Source organism: Alternaria arborescens, assembly GCF_004154835.1.
Source record: "Alternaria arborescens strain FERA 675 chromosome Unknown contig_7, whole genome shotgun sequence".
NCBI lineage: Eukaryota > Fungi > Ascomycota > Dothideomycetes > Pleosporales > Pleosporaceae > Alternaria > Alternaria arborescens.
Window position 1 is genome coordinate 940,967 of NW_021167862.1, and position 17,325 is coordinate 958,291.

At 51.8% G+C, this 17,325-nt stretch overlaps 8 protein-coding genes across 8 annotated transcripts; 3 read left to right on the forward strand and 5 right to left on the reverse strand.

Annotated features, from left to right (window-relative positions):
- Nucleotides 1-25: 25 nt before the first annotated feature.
- On the reverse strand, nt 26-1,875 carry AA0111_g4077 (T-complex protein 1 subunit delta; the record flags this gene model as incomplete). The annotated part of the gene is made up of 6 exons (XM_028650035.1): nt 26-631; nt 679-1,515; nt 1,562-1,591; nt 1,644-1,666; nt 1,722-1,773; nt 1,822-1,875. The coding sequence occupies 6 exons, from the start codon at nt 1,873-1,875 to the stop codon at nt 26-28; spliced, it is 1,602 nt and encodes a 533-aa protein (XP_028508317.1).
- A 326-nt stretch (nt 1,876-2,201) lies between these two features.
- On the forward strand, nt 2,202-3,619 carry AA0111_g4078 (26S protease regulatory subunit 7; the record flags this gene model as incomplete). The annotated part of the gene is made up of 3 exons (XM_028650036.1): nt 2,202-2,296; nt 2,346-2,460; nt 2,510-3,619. The coding sequence occupies 3 exons, from the start codon at nt 2,202-2,204 to the stop codon at nt 3,617-3,619; spliced, it is 1,320 nt and encodes a 439-aa protein (XP_028508276.1).
- A 658-nt stretch (nt 3,620-4,277) lies between these two features.
- AA0111_g4079 (hypothetical protein) lies at nt 4,278-5,426 on the reverse strand (the record flags this gene model as incomplete). Its single annotated transcript, XM_028650037.1, has 1 exon — nt 4,278-5,426. The coding sequence occupies one exon, from the start codon at nt 5,424-5,426 to the stop codon at nt 4,278-4,280; it is 1,149 nt and encodes a 382-aa protein (XP_028508551.1).
- A 782-nt stretch (nt 5,427-6,208) lies between these two features.
- AA0111_g4080 (hypothetical protein) lies at nt 6,209-7,251 on the forward strand (the record flags this gene model as incomplete). Its single annotated transcript, XM_028650039.1, has 2 exons — nt 6,209-7,048; nt 7,108-7,251. The coding sequence occupies 2 exons, from the start codon at nt 6,209-6,211 to the stop codon at nt 7,249-7,251; spliced, it is 984 nt and encodes a 327-aa protein (XP_028508485.1).
- Nucleotides 7,252-7,582: 331 nt separating this feature from the next.
- On the reverse strand, nt 7,583-10,929 carry AA0111_g4081 (hypothetical protein; the record flags this gene model as incomplete). The annotated part of the gene is made up of 2 exons (XM_028650040.1): nt 7,583-10,163; nt 10,682-10,929. The coding sequence occupies 2 exons, from the start codon at nt 10,927-10,929 to the stop codon at nt 7,583-7,585; spliced, it is 2,829 nt and encodes a 942-aa protein (XP_028508486.1).
- A 1,362-nt stretch (nt 10,930-12,291) lies between these two features.
- On the reverse strand, nt 12,292-14,682 carry AA0111_g4082 (putative exonuclease; the record flags this gene model as incomplete). The annotated part of the gene is made up of 1 exon (XM_028650041.1): nt 12,292-14,682. The coding sequence occupies one exon, from the start codon at nt 14,680-14,682 to the stop codon at nt 12,292-12,294; it is 2,391 nt and encodes a 796-aa protein (XP_028508483.1).
- Nucleotides 14,683-15,614: 932 nt separating this feature from the next.
- AA0111_g4083 (hypothetical protein) lies at nt 15,615-16,145 on the forward strand (the record flags this gene model as incomplete). The annotated part of the gene is made up of 1 exon (XM_028650042.1): nt 15,615-16,145. The coding sequence occupies one exon, from the start codon at nt 15,615-15,617 to the stop codon at nt 16,143-16,145; it is 531 nt and encodes a 176-aa protein (XP_028508484.1).
- Nucleotides 16,146-16,576: 431 nt separating this feature from the next.
- AA0111_g4084 (hypothetical protein) lies at nt 16,577-17,227 on the reverse strand (the record flags this gene model as incomplete). The annotated part of the gene is made up of 1 exon (XM_028650043.1): nt 16,577-17,227. One exon carries the CDS (start codon nt 17,225-17,227, stop codon nt 16,577-16,579), a length of 651 nt encoding a protein of 216 aa, XP_028508481.1.
- Nucleotides 17,228-17,325: the final 98 nt, after the last annotated feature.

Here is a 17,325-nt window from a genome sequence, read left to right on the forward strand (position 1 = left end):
GCTATGTCGGGCGTTGTGCTATTCTTTACCTTGACAGGGCGATGTCGTCGATTCGCAGAATCATCTTGACTGTCTCGGCTGCCAGCTCGATAGCGCTGGTGCTGACTAGCAGTGGCTGCAGCACATTCTCCTCGCTGATGTCGTTCTTGACACCCCCACTCTTAATGCTGATACCTGCATTCTTCTGTTCTTGTGCGTGTCTATGCCTTAGCTCCGTGACAACCTTGATGCTGTTAAGACCGGCGTTCTCAGCCAGCGTTGTTGGGATGACCTCCATTGCGTCGGCGAAAGCTTTCCAGCAGATAGACTCAGTACCAGAAAGCTCGCGAGCCTTGAGGGACAGCTGATGCGCAATCTCAATTTCAGGAGCACCGCCACCCGCGAGTAGAGCCTTCTTCTTAACTAACGAACGAATGGCGCAGTGAGCGTCGTGTAGAGATCGCTCAGTCTCATCCAGGATGAGGTTGTTGGCGCCTCGGCAAACGATGGAGACGGTGTTGGCTGCTGACTTGACACCCGAAACCTTGACGTATCGCGCACCTGATGCCTGTACTTCCTCGACAAGGTCTGCTGAACCGAGCTTATCTTCTGTGAAAGAGTCGATGTCGGCGATAGGCTTGCAGCCAGTGCTCTGTTTTGTGTTAGATTTGTTACACACAAAAATCTCATCATACGTACCTTGCAGATGAACTCAATCTCGTCACGCTCGATATCCTTGATAACCATGATCTTGAGCTTCGATAGGAAGTGCAGACTGAGGTCGTTGACCGCATCTCGAAGAATGGATTTTTGGATGAAGAGGACATTGCACTTGGCTTTCTGGATCTTCTTGACCATGTTTAGCAAATATGTTCGCTCCTCCTTGAGGATCTTGTCCATTTGCCTGTAGTCGTTGACGACAATCTGGTTCTCCATGTCTGGCTTCGGTGGGCTCAACTGGAATTGGATAAGACCTATCCGTGCCTTCTCCTTCAATGTGGGGCCACCAGCGCTCTTGACTACTGGCTGGTTGAGTACCAGACCATCGATCATCTCACTGTCTTCAATAGTACCGCCCGACTTCTTGATCATCCGAATGTTCTTCAAATCCACGTTGTCTGCGGTCTTGGGATCGATGACTTTAAGCACCGAGTCTACAGCCATGATAGGTAGCTTGGGCTCCTGAGCAACGATCTTGGAGGAGAGTGCGGTTGTGGCAGTCTTGAGGAGAGTCTGCCTGTCGGTGAGCGAGATGGGAATGGCCATGTCGGTCAATATCGATATCGCCTCTTGCGCGGCGCGCTGGAAAGCCTCTGATATGACTGTAGGGTGGATGCCCTTGCCCAATAACCGTTCAGCGGCGCCCAACAGGCTTCCAGCAATGACGACAACCGATGTTGTACCATCTCCAGCTTCGATATCTTGGGCGTGTGCGAGGTCGACGAGCATCTTCGCGGAGGGGTGCATAACGCTCATCTGGTTCAACATGGTGGCTCCGTCGTTTGTGATGATGGTCTGGCCTCTGGCGGTTTGGATCTGAACGAGTCAGCTATGGCAGGCAGAGAATTGCGCCTTCTCTTACCATCTTGTCCATGCCCTTTGGTCCCAACGACTACCGAAGCATTAGTATTTGGTTCTTCCCCGCACCTCATGGTGGGACATACAGTTCGGATCGCATCTGCCACAGCTATACAAGAGACGTTAGCGAAACTCTTCTGAACAAGCATAGTCGAGCTGCATACCTCTTGCGGCAATGATGTTGGCGCTGCGAACAGCTCTGGGCTTCTCCTTGTCCTGGCTCCATGTCAGTCAATGTTTTCATAGCTCAGCATCGCAGCGCACCTTGAAGGCAGTGTTACCGCCACCGGTACCGCCGTTTGCAACTTGAGCAGCCATGTTTCCGTATATAGCAAGAACAAAGCTAAAAGAGGGGTATCGTAAAGGTTTGGCGGGGAAGTTGTGGTGCCTGGACGCGAACTGACAATATTTCGAGAACGCGATAGACGTAGCGCACGGCCAATCCACAAGCTCCGACTCGCCGGGCCATTGCCGCATCACAGCTACACCTTCACCCATTACACAACAACCAACCCCCATACACTCACCCGAACTACCGCATCTGCTCCGCCTGTCGCTTCCACCCGGATTCATTCGCACCTCCACCACACGCATAGTCCCAACACCATCTTGGCCGCCTGACAGTCGCCGCCTACACCGTCAACATGCCTTCAGCCACAGGCCAGTCCTGGGAGAAGTACCAGAAGAACTTCGCCGACGACGAGGTTGAGGAGAAGAAGATCACACCTCTGACTGATGAGTAAGAGGCGAGAAGACAGCAACGTAAACATGGGCTAATGACGTGATAGGGACATTCAGGTGTTGAAGACATACGGAGCGGCACCCTATGGCGCTGAACTCAAGAAGCTGGAGAAGGAGATCAAGGACAAGCAACAGACGATAAACGAGAAGATTGGCGTCAAAGTATGCGACCCCTCCCAACCCTCCGGCCATGCTCTGCTGACTTCCCCAGGAATCAGATACCGGTCTCGCACCTCCACATCTCTGGGATATCGCCGCCGACCGCCAACGGATGCAAGAAGAGCAACCACTTCAGGTCGCACGATGCACCAAGATAATACAGGACGAGAAGGATTCAGAGAAGAGCAAATATGTCATCAACGTCAAGCAGATCGCCAAGTTCGTCGTCAACCTCGGAGAACGCGTCTCACCCACCGATATCGAGGAGGGCATGCGGGTAGGTGTCGACCGGAACAAATACCAGATCCTGCTTCCCCTACCGCCAAAGATCGACCCTTCGGTTACTATGATGACGGTCGAGGACAAGCCTGATGTCACTTATGGAGATGTCGGAGGTTGCAAAGAGCAGATTGAGAAGCTACGAGAAGTCGTCGAGATGCCGCTGCTGTCACCAGAGCGCTTCGTCAACCTTGGTATCGACCCGCCCAAGGGTGCTCTTCTCTACGGTCCCCCGGGAACCGGAAAGACGCTTTGCGCCCGAGCTGTTGCCAACCGAACCGACGCCACCTTTATCCGAGTCATCGGATCCGAGCTTGTTCAGAAATATGTTGGAGAGGGAGCGAGGATGGTGCGCGAGCTGTTTGAGATGGCGCGAACAAAGAAGGCGTGTATTATCTTCTTCGATGAAATCGATGCCGTTGGTGGCGCTCGTTTCGACGACGGTGCTGGAGGCGACAACGAAGTACAGCGTACTATGTTGGAACTCATTACACAACTTGATGGTTTCGACGCTCGCGGCAACATCAAGGTCATGTTCGCGACCAACAGACCTTCAACCCTCGATCCTGCCCTCATGCGTCCGGGACGTATTGACCGAAAGATCGAGTTCTCGTTACCCGACATGGAAGGTCGTGCCAACATTCTCCGTATCCACGCCAAGAGCATGAGTGTAGAGCGTGACATCCGTTGGGAGCTCATCTCTCGTCTCTGTCCCAACAGCACAGGTGCCGAGTTGAGGAGTGTAGCTACAGAGGCTGGTATGTTCGCCATCCGCAGTCGCAGAAAGGTTGCCACCGAGAAGGACTTTCTCGCTGCTGTGGACAAGGTGATCAAAGCCAACATGAAGTTCAACAGCACTGCAGTGTACGCTCAGTACAATTAAGAGGTGGCCTACATGCAATACAACTAGACGGCGCCATTTGCGGTCCGTCGAGAGTTGTTTATGTATATGCATTAGAAGGTATTACTGGCTTTGTATGAGTAATCATGATGGTACTTTTCCTCCGTCATGAGGATAGACATAATGCATTTTTCGAATCACTTTCATCTATTCTATGCATCATGAACAGAACCACCATATACAATAGAATACCTGAACGGGTATAGGAATAACATGCCCTAGTTTGCCGCCTACGTTAGCTTCTCAGAACAAATTCTAGAAAGATCAATAGCATTGTAGACTTCTAGATTCTCTATCTATGTCTAGAAGCTCTTAATACGCTTTATTGTACCAGGTATAAGTACTTTGCTCTGTAATACAGCTGCATATAGTAAAGCCAAAGCAGTGTTTGGGAACACACTTCTACTGCGATACAATACAGTGTAAGTCGACAGCGTTATGCCTGCGTCTTACCACCAGCACGTCCATAATATCAATAGTGTTTTGCTCCGAAGAGATGTTCAGTTTCTCTCTTTAATGTAGTGGAACCCATTTCGTGGGTTAGGCCAAATGAGCGCAAGGGGCACAAGGTGGTATATTAAGAAATCCGAGTAAGAGAAGTTCGAAGAAGCACATAGTTACCGTACCAAGTCCCGCATTGCTATACCACGACCGTTCCGCCAATGTCACAGAGGTCCACATCGACTCCCCACCTTAAACCGTCCGCCTCTGCACCCTTCCGCCAGCGTTCAGGCGGCTCAGTAACCGGTTCGTAGTTCGCCGAGTATGCACCACGGAACGTACCAAAGTGCATGCCTATACTCTTCTTACTCTTGACATCCCTATGTATAGCCAAAGAGTCCTGCGGACTAGAGTGTTGACCAGACAAGACAGACCTTGGCTTAAAGCAACCAACAGGCACAAGCGCCAGATCGAAGGGACCGTATAAATTGCCAATTTCTTTAAAAGCCGGACAAGGTGGATGTGGCGCGTTGTGGTGCGAGTATTGGTCGTCAGACAAAACATGACAATACCCCGTGTCTCCGGCGAAGAAGACTTTCTTACCGGACGAAGAAGGCTCTTTGATGATCCAGCTACACCACAATGTACCGTCGAAATTCCACGGCGTACGCCCAGATCGATGTTGGGCGGGTGTGCATATCAGTTCAGCGCCTCCTACACCCTTTTTGAACATTGTTATGCCGTCCCACCAGTCCATCTCCTCGACTTGGTCGGCCTTGATGCCTACGCCGAGCCCTGTTAGGACGGTCTTGACGCCCAAAGCGCAGAAGAAGCGCAAGTCTCCATTCTGCTTCGCATTCAACTTCTTCAGCGTGTCAGAATCGAGGTGGTCATAGTGGTCGTGGCTTATGCAAACAGCATCGATTTCAGGTAACTCATCGATGGTGCATGGTGGAGGTGTAAAGCGCACGGGGCCGACCATGCCATATGGTCCTACGCGGTCACTCCATACAGGGTCGAGAAGGATGCGCATACCCCTTTCGTTCCCCTCTGAAGCCGTTGTCTCAATCAGGAAACTCGCATGTCCTATCCATGTCGCCTTCAAGCCGTTGGTCGTATTGTTGAAGTCGGGCTTGCGCACTTGGACCAGGCCTAGGCGATCGGCGGGCACAGGGACGAAGTTCTTTGGGGTGTTGAAGCGCGCGCGGACAGCGGTGATTATGCCGTCGTTCTTGTACGAGGGCCATGGGTTCTTGAAGCTTGTGGGTGGCTTGCCGATGTGATGGCCTGTGGTGTAGGCATCTGGCCTGTGTGGCGGTAACGCAGTTATGGAGGACGAGGGAGGCATTCTCGCTGTCCTTTAGTGCCTAAAAAACGGCGCGAGGTTAGGAAGGGCTTGAGGTAGGCGCGCATGGTTGTGTGTCGTGTCGCTGATGCAATGACGAGGCGGAGATAGCGAACGCCCACCGGAGCGCGAGTTGGCCCGTTATGCCGTTGGAGGCGCTGATGGGGTTTCGAGCATGTACGGCAGCGCTGAGAAGCCTTCAGGTCGTCTACTGACGCTTTCACTGTCCTTTGAGCAATGTCGATGCAGCCGTCGCGTTGGATGCGCCTTTGGTTGTGGGGCGTCATCGAGCAGGTCCAACCAAGCCAGACCCTGTCACCCACGTTCTGTCCCAGCCATCCTTCGATGTGCAATTCCCAACTCTTGCTGCATCGGCCAACAGAAGCCGTCATTGTGGCTGACTCTACCCACCAATCTCATATCTCAACGCGCACCTCCACCATCGTGCGTGGCCTCGGAGACTGCTCAAGTGGGTACAAGCACCACGGCGCGGCATGCGTAGCCTTGTTCTCTTATCTACCAATGGGACCGACACGTGAGCGCGTCTAGCTTACATGCAGGTACTGTGAATCTTTCGCTCATCGCCGCCGTCGGAGCTCTAACCAGAAGTCTGGGAAATGTACCTTCTGCATATGGTAAGGACCGACTGGGGCTGCAGCGGCCTGGGTAGGCCGTGGCCAAATTTTTGGGAGCTTTATAGATGGCCGGCTTCCCAGCATCATCGAGTTTCCCATCGCAGTATACCTCTTCTCCAATTCGTCTTGTAGCTCCAAAGTCAAGATAACATGAAGGCTACTTTTTCAAAGGCCGGAGCTGCGGCTCTGCTTGCGACCACGACAAATGCACAGCTCTATCCCAACCAAAGTCCCCTGAACCACACATGCCAGCTACAAGAGCCATTGCTGTCTTGCCCTTCGCAAGACCCGTCCATTGTCGATTCCTGCTGTGTGGAGACTTTTGGTGGACTTGTGCTAAGCACCCAATTCTGGAACACGTACACCGGGCGCGAGTCTGAAGGCCAACTCTTGCCCACCGACACATGGACCCTCCATGGTCTATGGCCGGACTTCTGTAACGGTAGTTATACGCAATACTGCGACTTGAGCCGCCAATACGATCCTATCCCCAGCCCGAACACCACCAACAGTCTACCAAATGGAACATTTGTTCCTCCATACAACGGCTCCAACATCGGCACCTTCCTCGAGCCGTTTGGTCGCTACGACCTACTCGAATACATGAACACTTACTGGATCGCATGGCAGCAAGACAATCCAGGTTTCTGGGGCCACGAGTTCTCCAAGCACGCAACCTGCTTTTCTACCTTCAACGTTCCCTGCTACGGTCCGCAGTACCGCGAGCACGAAGATGTTGTTGACTTTTTCGAGACGGCTATCAAGTACTACAAGAGGTTCCCGACTTTCGATTGGCTTGCCGCCAAGGATATCACACCCTCAAACTCAACCACCTACTCTTACTCCGATCTCGTCGACGTGCTGCATGAGCAGCATGGCGGCATTCCCTTCTTGGGTTGCTCTGGTCCTAGGTACAATGCGACAGAGGCTGGAAAGAACACGACTGACAGGGGTTACACTATCCTGAGCGAGGTTTGGTACTACGAGCATGTAAGTATTCCATTGAACAAGTATCCGTCGATTTGCAATCGGTGCTAATGTACGAACAGGTCTATGGTCGCCCCCAGGAAGGCAACGCTATTCCTGTTAATGCTTCCGCTAGCTACCTCACCAACTGCGCTACCACAGAAGGCGCAATTCACTACCCGGAGAGGACTAACGGGTCAGAGAAGGCTCCTGCAGTTCCGTTCTAAGAACACGTACAGTGTTAAAAAATGTATTCTAGCGATTATCCAAAAATATGTAATTAGAGACAATCTCACTAGCACGTCGATTCAAGTTTGGGATTCGCCTTTACGATATGTATGAGAATCGGCAGTTAGTCTCGTATATATGCACATAGATGAGATCAATGTCTGCGACGTGACGCTGGCTAGAGGCATGGGTGTCTCCGTACCGGAACTGATCAGGTATTGTAAAAGAAGCTTCTTTGGGTGAGGGAATGCTACTGGTGAGCCAATGATTAAGATACAATGCCAAAGAAATAAAATTTATGGCTCCAACCTTTATCACGGTCCCATCTCGCTACTGAGTCTGGGTAGACCCCGCTCCAATCGTAACCGAGCTATCGACGGCCTGCGTCTCTAGAACAGTCTGTGAAGGAGCTCGGGTGCTACTATTCTCCTGCATAGTCGTATCCTGAGTCTGAACTGCCGACTGCGCACCACCTCTGACACGACTGCTACTCTCATCAGATGTCTGACGCTCATCATCCGCATGATCCTCAGCTCCATCCATATCTACGTCTGCGTCTTGCTCTTGCGGACTTCGCGTCCTAGAAATTCTGTTCCGGTCAACTTGCTCCTTCTTAATCTGAACCGCCGTCCTCGTTGCCGGGCCACTGTTCCGTGATCGTGGATGCGCGGTATGATCGCGATTCTCTTCAAAAACTTGACGTGTATAGTCTTGTTTCCTTCGTGCTGCGTCGATACCATCAGGAAACATCTTACCCATTATGGCGTTGTGTTTATCGGTCGCGCTTGGGTCGGCAGCGTAGCCACTTGGGCTTGGTGTGTCTGGCGCCTGTGCCGAAATCGCGTATTGGGGGTTGGTAGGCGTGAAGCTCGAGCCTGTAGGTGAGTGACTTGCTTGACCGTCTTTGCGCTCGTGTACTTTGCGGAGATTAGCCGCAGAAGATTGCGAACGCATATCTGGCCGGCCATCTTTACGTATCAACACGCCATCTGCGTTCCTAATGGGTTTGGTGCGCGTCTTCTTTCCCGACCCATATGGGTCGCCGGGTGATCCAAAGCTCATAGCGCCCGTCACACCTTGTAGACCTAGACTGCTAGCACGGTCGCTGGTTGCGTAGCCGCCACGACCACCACCGCCACCACTACCGCGGCGTGCAATGCCTCCACGTCCTGGTTGCCCTACGTGGTTGTAGTATCCAGCTGGACCGGTCTGCGAATCCGGAACACCTTGCCAATCATCCCTTTCCCATTCAGGTGTTCCGAGTGTACTGTGGAGCTGGGCTGGCATGCTCTTTCTACCTCTACCGCCCCGGCTTCCAGGACCTCCGCTACCACGTGGACGCCCACGCGGTCGATGCTCGATCGTGCGCTGAGACTCGGGTTGCCAACTGGCGTCCGAAGGACCATCTTGTGTGGCGTGTGGGACGTGGTATGATTGTTGCGATTGCGATCCATGCGTTGATTCGGGAGCAGTTTGCTGAGACGGTATTATATGTGCAGGTGTTTGGAGGCGATGATCTGTCATAGGCGTTTGCTGTGAAGATGTGTAGCCCGAAGTACTATCGTCCACTAATCTCTGCCTTTTGGTAGGTTCGGGCGCATGAACATTGCCTCCCTGCGGAGTCTCAACGCCATTCTGATGGGTCCGTTTCACACCTGCATTAACAGTAGCCCATCCACTAGCCTGGCTACTTGTAGGCTGAACACCCGGTGTGGCAGCCGTTGTCGAAGGAGCTCCGAATGAAGACTGCTGAGACTGACCATTGGATACGGGCTGAGATGCTCTGTTACTCAGCGTCAATGTTGGTGTGCTTTGGTGTGATGTAGCGGTGGTAGGAGCAAGTTGCGAAGGCTGCGCCACTGATACTTGTGGCGTCTGATACATAAACGGCGGTGCTTGTGAAGGCTCGGGTGCGGCGCGCTCTTCGAGTCGATAGATTTTATCCTTCATGATTTCGATATGGAGCTTCAAGTTGTCTAGGTCACTCGTCTTATGCGACACTTCATTCAACTGCCGCGCGAGAAGCTCCATTGCTGAACTTTGAGCCGCAAAAGATGGGGCCGCAGGAGGCACAGCCGAGTTAGCTGACTGTCTCTGCATCCGACTTGCCTGTAACTCATGGTTAATGGATTCCATCGTATGGCGGATGCCCTGCATCTCGCTCTGGAGCCTCGTAGCCAGCATCTCGATTCTTTGGATATCGGCACTTTGTCGAATGAACTTGGCCTGAAATTCTCTGATTGTTTCTTCCATTGCTCCAACCGCCTCCTGGCCGATTCTTATGTCGCGAGTGTGCGCAGCTAAGGCACCACTATTTTGAGACATCTGCGTCTGTAGACGCGCCATAGCGTCTATACCGACATCCTGTGGTAAACGAGGGTACTGATGGCCGTTTGTTTGAGGCTTTTCTGTAGTAGACCGGTCTTGAGGGGTCAGTGTTGGAGCTCCAAACTGACCGCTCGTTGAGTCAACGTCAGGTCCTCTACGAGACCCATGAGCCCCTTGATGATAGGATGAAGACGACTGCAGTGAACCTTTTGTCATATCTTTCGTCACGACGTATGGAGAATCTCGTATCGAAGGGGAGTGCCTAGACGGTGGTGCTATTACTGACTGCCTGCTGCCTTCGATAGGCTGCAACGGTTTCTGTTGTAATATGTCACGATCCTGAGATTGCTCGTACCGACCGCGAAATTGATCTGCATGCTCCACAGATGGTGCACGCGAATCGATCTCCATGGCCTCAGCCGACAATGCGTTTGGTGTTGCAACCGACGAGGACGGACTGGGTGTATCTTCATTCGCTAACAAATCCGATGAGGTGTCGATCTCAGGTTCGACCACAATGAATTGATTTGTTGCTATTTCGCATCGCAATTCGATGCGACCCAGCTTGAAGAAGTCTCGTCCACTGTAACGAATCGCATGTCAGCCATCATGCTAATGAATGCCGATGACTTTCACCATGAAAATTGGGAATAAGTATGCAAGAACATGCGGAAACTTGCAACATCTATGGGTGATGTCACTTACCGAAAAGATCCCTTTCCTGCCGGTGCAGTGATAACAGTAAACCCGATGGCTATCTTGTGACAACTAGAGTGGGGACAAGACAAAGGCTGAATGGTACTGGTACGAAGTCAGTCCAGAAGCCTTGGGGAGCTCGAAGGAACAATAATACGGAGTGCGGGATGTAGAATGCGGGCGGACCGGTTTGATAGATGTTAATCTATAGTGTGAAAAGATTTGGTACGACTAGCGTGGGTACGCTTAAAGGTAGAAACTTAAAATACCGTGTAACCCGTTGCAGCCGGGATAAGCCCACTCATGTGTTAAGAGTTTGTTGATAGCCGGTCAAGGGTATATGAGGGAAAGATGCGGCAAACAGATGCGAAGAGAGGACCGACGTGAGGATTGGATTGAGCTTACCATCCTGCTAATTCGGTGTCCTTTGACGCCGCTTTTAATTTGCCCATGGGTTGCAAGGTAGAACTGTAAGAGCCCAGAAGCGCAGGGACGTAGTAGCTACCGGTGACCTTGTACCAGGAGTTGTAAAAGTCTCCTACGTTGTTCTTGCAATTCTTACAGAATGCTTTGGTCGCACGATTGACTGGCCGCGAACGTGGAGATGCTTCATCAGCACTTTCCGCAACCTCAACTGCCAGCGGCTGAGCCATGGATGATTGGAGTTCATGTGTTCCCCTGTCTGGATTCACCTCACCAGTGCCGGATCGCCTGGAGCCCGCCATGGACACAGCCCATTGATCCAGTTGTGCCTTGCGGAGAACTGCAAGTGAGCGGAGATGCTGCACGAAGAGTCTAGATAGCAACAACTAAAAGTTTGGCGATGGAATGTGTACCCAGGTAAGCAGGACTATCGGTTTTCTGGTACGCGACAAATATACGCGTCCCAATCCAGGATACCGTTTCAGCAAGCGCAGTGAGATTGGAAGCGAAGAGGAAGAGAATGGTATGACCCAACAAAAAAGAGGCGGTTGCGGCGGAGGAGGAACCCTGAAAGTCGAGACCTAGTTCAGAGGAAGGAAAGGGCAAGTGAAATAATTAGCAGGAGTTATTCCATGATTAGCCATGCATGAGTCCGAGTGGAGTTAGCGTGCCTCGCTATCAATTTAGATGGCTCTATTGCGAAAAAGCCCTGAAGCCGTCTCGTGTCGCAAGCTCAACACGCTAGCTGTTCCATCTCGTGCGAGTGCAGTCCTGAGCTTTCCAGCTGTGATTTCCTGTTGTCGACGGATATGAGTAATTACTCACTGTCCAATGCACGCATGTGCCGACTTGTACAGGCATGGGCTTGTGTTACTGCATGTCAATCATTGGTAGGTATCATCGATGGGGCAGTTTACTCATCCCGGACCACGCGCCGGCTATCTTTATTGCTATCTAATTGCGACGATTACAAGTGCCAAGTCCGATCCACGGCATGGGCCAATAAGCATAAATGCCTAGGTAAGTTGAGGATAATACAGTATCCGGGGCTATATGGGCGCCCATGTTTACATGCGCGACTATGTCTGGCTAGACTATTTGTCCTGACTGCGGTCCATGGCTTCGTCAGCGGTATTGTCCTAAATGGTACGGTAGCTGCCATGATACCGGAATGATCGCCGCCCGAAACAAGTACACGTCGAGGCAGCCATTATTACCTGCAGGCTGAAATGGATTATACTTTTATAGAGTTGAATTTCCGCAGTCTTCGCCCCGATGGGAGGCGGCGAAAAGCTTTGCGCTAATTTAACTTCAAGCAAGGGGAGCGCAGACAGGGATGTTGATTGATGTCATGCAGTACCTACGCCCTTGGCACGATAGTAATCCGCCTCTAATGCTTTCTACCGATAATTGCAAAACACAATGCATGTTCTAGAAAGTGCTCAACCTCTAAAACCGTGCATTTTGATGATCGCATTACACGCCACACTGTCTGAAGGTATCCGTTAAGCGATACGCGCCTGAACACTGTGTACTACGACACGCTGCGTTGCACGTCGTACGCGCATGTGCGATGCATTAATCTTCTTGCTTTACTTGACAACGATAAATCCCACGCCGTTGCGAGCCTCTTGACAGGCTCTCGAAAGAGCCTGCACCTCCGTATCCGTCCATTTGACACTAAGGTTGTCCCAATTCTTGGTAGCGTATTCGCGACGATACTGCTGTTGCATTGCTTGCAAGCGACGAATCTCTCGAGGATCGCCTGTCCCACTGTACACAATAAAGGCCGTGCAGCGTGGCAAAGCGTCGTATATCTGCCCAATGCGCTCAATGGTCTTGGAGACGGCATCGCCGAGCTCAGATCCACGAACTTCCACGTCTACGTCTTCACCATCCTTCAGAAGACCCAGTCGTTGCAAAGCTTTTTGTCGGATGAGCTCAACGTCGGCTGTCTTCGCGTCGTCCCACCAACCCCTTGCGAGCTCTAGTTCGCGCAGGCGTCCCCAGACAAAGTCAATCTTGTCTGTAGTACCATCCTTGCCTTCAGCTTGACCTTTTAATGTACGATCAATAGCTTCTACTACTTCTGCATCCGTCTTGCAGCCTATAGAAACTTGAGCTTGACCACCATGACCTCTGTTCGGATCCCCCCAGTCGATGACAGCTCCGGCACGATGTGCGTCGTTGGATTTCGGTCGCAAAGAACGATCCATCCTCTTGAAAATGGACTCCGCGTTTGTGTCGCCCGATCCCCAGCGCGGGCCCTTTTCACACTTTTGTTTGACTAGATCGAGACATGTCCGAGCATCTTCTACACTGTCGTGGCCTGATGATCCCTTCTGAACCTCGCGTTTGAGATATTTTTGCGCGAGCCACTTCAGCGACTGCTTGTATGGTGGTCCACGGGGATGCGGGTACAGGATGCCTGTGTCGATGATAAAGGGATGGGTCAGTTTGAGTGCGTTGAGGTCGGAATTTAGCGAGTGTCCCACGAGAATCGTACGCGGTGTGATCAGTTCCAATAGCTCCTTCTGGATGTCCGCTAGAGTGGTTGTGACATCTTGGAGCATGGCTGCTGTAATACCAGACCACTGGGTCAGGTAATCCTTAATGGTGACATCTGGCTTGACAAGCTTGTCGAGAGCCGTGCTGCCGTCCCAGTTCAATAAACTGATGCGTGTGAGTACAAGCTGGTCATTCTCAGCTTTGCACATCTCACAGTCGACGGATATGATGTGTCTTCCAGCGGTCAGGCTCCCTTGTTCAATGTCCCTCTCGGGCACATCACCTTCCTCTAAAGTGGCGACCCTAGTATCGACCCAACCATCAGCGGCAGTCTGATGGGCCAGTTTCCTTCTTTCGTAGTTGGCCTCTTTGGATTCTGAGGTTGTGAACATAGCTGGATGCAGTACGTATTCGTTTTCTTGCTGTTCCATGAGGGAGGCGACGAACTCGGTAATGCGAGTGCGCTTGTTCTCCCAATGCTTTGAATTCTGCGGCGTGGGACCTTTGTGGTTCCCAGTCTTCTTCATCTGCTTCTCTTCTTGAGTCTTAGGGATTTGTGAGGTTAGCATGGTATGAATAGGTGAATGCACCCTCATGTATTGGTTGTTGCGATGCTCTCCTATCGCCTTGATAGGCCACACATGCTCAAAGATGTCAGCGAGAGGCTTCAGTGATGCAGGTAATTTGTCCGTCTTGAGACTAGCCGGATAGAAGTCATCACGCGAAATGTTCAGCCGTTTGGGCTTTGCATCCGTTTCGGTTGTTGACGCTGCGGCAGAAGTTTCAGGCAGTGGTGCAGTATCCAAAGCAACATCGCCGTTGAACATGCCCAGGTCCAATCCCGGAACCATGAGCATTACGACCTGTTGGATATTTGCACGGCTGCGTACAGAAACCCACTGCGGCGCATTACCATCCGCAAGCAGGTAGAGCACCAAGGACTGCAAGTCTGTAATCTTCACGTGCGAATTGAGACGGGCATGATGTGAGTGCTCAATGGCCGGATAGCTCCTTTGCAGCTTGCGCTCTTTCCTACGTTCCTCTCTCGTCATGTTCTCACTTGACTGTTCAGAGCCAGCTTTGTATGTGACAAAGGGGTTATCGGTAGGAGAAGCTCGAGTCCCCAGCTGCGCGCCTTTGCCCGCAAACGGGTTGTCGAGAGTAGCATCTTGTTGCGGTGGTGGAGATGACTCCTTCCGCTTGCCTTGCCCGTTCGTGTGCTGTGAACGGTCAGGACTGCGAGGTGATGGAGGCGAGTTCGAGGCGCGATGCCTGTTCTGGTCGTCATGTGGGCCGCGTTCCTTCCGTCTCCTCTTCGTTCCGCCGACTACTGTCCAGCCCTCTTCGTCACCATTAGCTGGGGTTGTGGTCGCATCGTCGGGTTGCGCTTCGCCGCGCATGTGCGCCAATGTCGCACCGAGGCCAACATCGGCAGGAGGTCGCTCGTCGCGATCGCCGCGCTTTCGTTTCGCCATCTCAAAGCTCATGCGACCTGCGTGAGACGGTTTGGTGAGCGCGAAGTTGTTGTGTAGAGAAGCTCAGGAAAATGTTCGGAGATCCGCCGCATGGATACGCGCTAGCGAAGGCCCATGGAAAGCTTAAGTTTCGTCACATGTCATCTCCCTGCTTCATCATCTACTTTCGAATCCCAAGACACAAGTATTCTTTAATGTTTACCATATCTTCTCCTCGTTTGCCACGATATCCTCTCTCCAGCAGCTTTTAGTACGATTCGTAGAGACCTTCATGTATCCCGTCTTGGCACCTACCACTATCTGAACATCAGGCCCTGAAGACGACGACATGTACCTTGTCTTAGACATGGGGATCATGCTCGAGTTTACATTTATTCCAACGCATAATATCACAAAGTAATCACTCGAGGATATAGAAGTGAGCTGTGACGGTGAAAATGGCAGTGAAGTGAACAAGCTGCGGCAATTCCTAACGGCCGTTGAGCACAAGTAGAGTGATTGGTGAAGTGAATGGCAGGTCGAATCATGTCTCAGATACTTAGCTATTGAAGGCGAAACAATAAATTTCCACTCCGCGCACCTTTATACTCTACCTTTTGCCCACATTATGAGACCTTACCCGAGACCCTTGGGGCTTGCTCGAATCCAGAGCTCACCCCACCCCAATGAGATACCAAACACGCAACGGTCTCCAGGTCACTCTACTTCGGCCTCCATAATAGTAACCAAGAACAAATTCATCGAAAAACTGCATCCGATCAGATGCAGCATCTGTCTCGAGGATTACAACAGCGAGTAAGAAACACTTTCAAAGTTGCCTGTCTTCACCACTGTAGTATACTGACAGAGCCTTTGCCAGTCATGTACCGGTCGAGCTTCCATGCAGCCACATATTCGGCGGCCACTGCATCGTCGAACAAACGGAAAGTAGGATGCCAAACAACAACCGGTGCCCGCTCTGCCGACACGAGCTGTTTGAACAAGAGGACTTCCATTCATTCGACAATGCCTTCTACAGCAGTGACGAAGCGCTGGTTGAATTCAATGATTACGACGACTCAACAGATGAGGACGAGAGAGAACTTGAGGAACAACAAAGTCGACAGATGCTTGCTGCGCCTCTGAATACCCAGCTAGCACGTCGTACACAACCCACGAGCAGTATTTCTCTGGCTGGAATCACTAGCGCACAAATAATGGAGCGTAATAGTCGTTATCAGGAGTTTAGGGAGCATGCTGACCGAATACGCGAATCGAGGAGGGCGCCCAGTCCAAAATCACTCAGACGCTTAAGAACATACACTGAGGTCGAAGAAGAATCAGATTCGGGATCTGATGAATATGAGTACCAATCAGAAGAAGAAATCGACTCTGCAGATGAACGTGAGGAGAGGCGCGCCTACAAACTCCTACCAGGCGAATACGACACAACCCTACCTGGCCAGTCCTCTGTATCACACTGATCGTGGATGTTAGTTTGGGGATCGGTGTCAGATTTGATGTTGGACCGTAGTCTTGTACCTACTACTGGCACTATTGAGTGACATGGGCGATTTGGGGAATTAATATCAGAAACGGGCGTTTTAACAAGGTTTCCCTAACATCAATGCGATTTCTGATTGATGGAAACTAGTCGAAGCAATGTGCAGGTTGCGTGTCTTCAGCTCTCAGATTTCTGGCTTGTCTAGCATAGAGAACGAAAGCCAGACCAAATTGTACAAGTTCGTTCTATTTGTGATGTATGTACAGGTAAACGAGCGTAAAAACTAAACAAGAAGATTTAATGAAACCACAGCAGACCACAAGACAACACTGACCACCTCACTTTGTCGCGGCGCGCGCCTCGATCCTCTGTCGAATCGCCCCACAGATATATTCCCCTCTTTGGACTCGCTCACGCACGAACGATCGAGGTAGAGAAACCGCTAGGAGCGGGACCAGTGGGAGTTCCGGATGGGCGAGGAGCATACGTTGGCATAGCTCCAGAAGGACGAGGTCCACGAGACATTCCAGAAGGACGGGCGCCTGTAGGACGAGCACCATGAGGAGGCATGGCGCCGGAAGGTATGCCAGTAGGACGGGAATGAGGACCATGGGGAGGCTTAGAATCAGAGGGTATATCAGAGGGCTCTCCGGACTTTTGACGCTTCTCTACGCCAGTAGGAACGGCGAAGAAGGATCCAGTTGGCTCGGGCAACTTGCTACCATGTCCACCGTGGCCGCCGTGGCCGCCATGCATACCGCCAGTAGGGCGAGCCATACCGCTCGGGAAGCCGGAAGGCATACCAGTACCAAAAGGAACTCCGCTATCATGTGCGTGTTGAGCTTGAGCTACACCGCTGGGACGAGGTCCACGATGGCCATGTCCACCATGCATGTGGTCGGATGGCTGAGCGGCACCACTGGGGAGAGCTCCAGAAGGCATTCCAGTTCCCATAGGAGGCATGCCGGAGGGGAGGTTGCTAGGGAGTTCGCCGTTGAAAGATTGAGCGCAGCTGAAACCGGTGACGGCAAGTGCGAAAGCGAGACGGGAGAATGCGACCATCTTGAAAACTTTGTATATTGCAAGATGGATTCTGTAGTGGTGTTGGTGTACTGCTTGTTGAAGTGAAGGCACGCGGTGCTAATGAGTGTAAAGTGAAT